This window comes from Pyxicephalus adspersus, chromosome 12, assembly GCF_032062135.1.
Source record: "Pyxicephalus adspersus chromosome 12, UCB_Pads_2.0, whole genome shotgun sequence".
Lineage (NCBI taxonomy): Eukaryota > Metazoa > Chordata > Amphibia > Anura > Pyxicephalidae > Pyxicephalus > Pyxicephalus adspersus.
The window spans coordinates 613,037-616,578 of NC_092869.1; the positions used below are offsets into that span (position 1 = coordinate 613,037).

Here is a 3,542-nt window from a genome sequence, read left to right on the forward strand (position 1 = left end):
TACAGGGGGGGCCCCTCTTAATATCTGGGGGGTTACTGATGTGGTAAAGGGGGGTCACACCTAATATCTGGGGGGGCCTCATATCTGAGGATACGGGGGGGGTCACATCTAGGGGGGGGGGACACTGATGTGGTAAAGGGGGGTCACTTGATATTTGGTGACAGTGATTGGGGTGACACAGACCTATGGGGGGAGCATATTTTGAAGACTCGCCTCCTGACCCTCCCCCGCATTCCTATCTTCCAGCCTTGGCGGTGACACCTGCGCCATCCTGCGGCTCTCCGGGCCCCTGAAGAAGCAGTTTGCCCTGGTAAGTGTCAGCATACGTCACTGTGCACCTCACTTTGTACTGCACTCCCACTATATCGCTCTGCCTCCCCCCCCCCCCCCCCCAGGAGCACGGCCTGGACTTCGAACGCCTTCTGGACGCCAGCGAGTACAAAGAGACGTACCGATCCGCCATGATCCGCTGGGGAGAGGAGAAGAGGAACTCCGACCCTGGCTTCTTCTGCCGTCTGATCGTGGAGGGGGTGACACAACCTGTGTGGGTACGAATTCAGCATTGCTGTATCAGCCAATCACATGTCATTCCCTCATAGGCTCTGCCCACGAGGAGCCCCATGCTGTCTTTCAGCTGACCTTTTTCCTCCCTCCAGATTATCAGTGACACGCGGCGGAGGTCAGATGTTGATTGGTTCCTGTCATTGTACGGGCCCGTGTCACAGACTGTGCGTGTGGTGGCCTCAGAGGAGACGCGGAGGTCCCGAGGATGGGTGTACACCCCGGGTAAGATACTGACCTGGGCACAGGGCGGGGCCACTACATGGGGGGACACTAATATGGTAAATCCAATCTCCAGTGTGTGCTCCTATAGAGGGGATCAGTAAATATTGGGATATGAGGGGAGGCTGCCATTGTTCTGTGGCCCTTGTAATAGATGTCTGTGGGTGTCTGTGGGGCCCCTATTATTGCTCTGCACAAATTACCCTACTTTCTCATCAAGCTGTGAGGTATGTAGGGGGCGTGGCCAGACCAGCTCTGCTTAGATGGAGGGGACAATGGTGGTCAGAGATTTACAGTCTCATTAGACAGAGGACATCTTGTGGCAGGGTGGAGGTACTGCAGGGGCAGCGTTGGATTGGAGGGGAGTATTTCAGCAGAGATACATCTCTTTTATGAATTTTGTCCCCATATACCTTATTGAATTTCTGTCCTTTGCAGAGGTGGATGACGCAGAGTCGGAGTGCGGCCTGGACACCGGGGTGACGTTTGATTGGATCATCACCAATGACAGTAATCCGAGAGCTCTGGAGGAGCAGCTCCAAGAACTGACCACATTCATCCAGAGGAGGCTGACCGAGGACGTGTGAATCCCCCCCACCGTTTCACACTGCAGCCAATGGGGAGGAGACCGCTTGTGGGCGGAGCAACATGGATCATCCTCACTGAGTTGGGATCGTCGTCCAATCAGCTGATGGATCCTGAACTGGAATAATTCCCAATAATTATCTGTACAAGGGAGGGGAGATTCCGGCAACCGACAATAATTCATAGATACTCTAAATGGATGGCAATGTACAGATACGGGTATGGGGAGGGGGGCACCATGGGTAAGGGTGGAGAGAGCGGGGCACCATGGGTAAGGGTGGGCACATTGGGTAAGGGTTGGGGGGGCACCATGGGTAAAGGAAGGAGGCGGGGCACAATGGGTAAGTGGAAGAAGGGGGGCACCATGGGTAAAGGGAGGAGGGGCACCATGGCTAAGGGTTGGGGGGGCACCATAGTTAAAGGTTGCAGAATGGCCCCATGGGTAAGGGTTCAAGGGGGGGCACCATGGGTAAGGGCTGGGGGGGGCACTGGTCACAGAATACTTCCTGTGTGGATACATCTTCTTAAAGGGCCAGTCCACCTGTAGATCTGATGTTAGGGGCGGAGCCTACCTGGAAGGTGTTGTATTTGCTGGGACTTGTAGTTCTCTCCTCACACGCCTGTCATGTATGTACAATGTTGTCCAATAATAAATTATTCCAATGATTTTCTGTGGGTGGAGTTTTAACATTTGGGCGAATGAACAGAAGTTGTCACCTGACATGTATGGAGCTCGAGCACACCGGGTCCTCTCCACAGCTCGGAGAATGGAAAGAGGGCGGGGCTTCTGTGTTTACCCCGTGCCACCACGTGCAGTCAACTTCCGCATCATGTGACCCGCAAGGCTCTGACCTCATCGGGGTGGGCGTCCCCTATGGCGCACGCCAGTTGGCGTCATTGTCTCCCCACCCCCTTCTCGCAGAGCTGTTTACGCATGCGTCGTCTCCAGAGGCCGCGACCGAGCCGGAGACCGGGATATTTACCAGACTGCAGCACGGCCTCCGCACACAAACAGCGGGGCCCCGGATCACCTGACCGCTTCTAACTTACTGGGACCCTTATTGGAGGATTTGAGGGGCCCCAGAAGCTCGCCTGAACGGCACGTCCTGTGTGTGGCCCCTGGCTAAGATATTCGAGGGGCCCAAGACTGGCTGTAGCTTTATATCGTTCCGGGGCCCCTGGAGATTACAGTTAGGGGCCCCCAGAGATACTTACCCAGAGGCCCGGCAGTGCTGTGTTGTTTGGGTTCCAGAGGAGTATAGAGGGGCCCTAAGAATCTCCCTGGTGACCCCATCAGAAGGGCCACAGGAAGTGAAGAGACACAAAGACCTCCATTGTTGTGTGGGGCCCCCTCATCTGGTGTAACTAGGGGCCCCAGAATCCTCCATCTACCTATAGAAGAACCCAAACCAGGGGCCCTCATCTGGTCCATCAGACCCAGGAATTTGGGGGGGGCCCAAATACCACCAAGATGGCGTCCGCCGAGCCCATGGGGGGCTCCAGCCCAGGTAAGAGAGCCGAATATGGGGGCCACAGTTACCCCTCCCCCAATTCTGCCCATGGGAAGCCCCTAAAGGAAGTTACCCCTCTATACTGCCCAATATGAAGGACAGGGCCCCTAAAGAAAGCTACCCTCCTATACTGCCCAATATGGGGCCCCTAAAGGAAGTTACCCCCCTATTTTGCCCAATATGGGGGATGGGCCGCCTAAAGCAAGTTATCCCCATATACTGCCCAATATGAGGGATGGGGCCCCTAAAGGAAGTTACCCCCCTTATACTGCCTAATATGGGGGATAGAGCCCTTAAAAGAAGCTCCCCAATACTGCATATTGTAGGGGACAGGGTCCCTAAAGTAAGGGGTTAAGGCCCCCAATTCTGCCCTTTATTGCCCCTCAGATGAATGACCCCTCCCCAATGTTGGTGCCGTATTTGAGGGGTGGGGGAGTCACATGACTGAAAAACACTGCCCCTCAGACAGAAGTGAGGTGCCCCTATGTTTGGGTGGGGGGTAGCAAGGTGTTTGGGGCCCCCAACATACGAAAGGGCCACTTTCCTGTGTAAGAGTCACACAGAGGAACACCCATCCCTAATCCCCACTAATTATACCCCGTCACCGGCCAATAGGAATCCACTGACTCACCGAAGTAAACACACATGAGTCACATGACCCTG

General features: G+C 55.1%; 2 protein-coding genes across 2 annotated transcripts in view; both read left to right on the plus strand.

Moving 5' to 3' along the window:
- The window catches only part of PMVK (phosphomevalonate kinase), a gene marked incomplete in the record, with an annotated part of 1,708 nt that extends 326 nt beyond the window's left edge, over positions 1-1,382 (plus strand). Inside the window, 4 exon segments of the mRNA XM_072428353.1 lie at positions 247-310; positions 396-548; positions 657-786; positions 1,222-1,382. Of these exon segments, the coding sequence (XP_072284454.1) occupies positions 247-310; positions 396-548; positions 657-786; positions 1,222-1,370 (496 nt within the window).
- An 848-nt stretch (positions 1,383-2,230) lies between these two features.
- LOC140342238 (phosphatidylinositol 4-phosphate 5-kinase type-1 alpha-like) overlaps positions 2,231-3,542 on the plus strand; it is a gene marked incomplete at both ends in the record, with an annotated part of 5,963 nt that continues 4,651 nt past the window's right edge. The window contains 1 exon segment of the mRNA XM_072428354.1: positions 2,231-2,876. Coding sequence (XP_072284455.1) covers positions 2,840-2,876 — 37 coding nt within the window.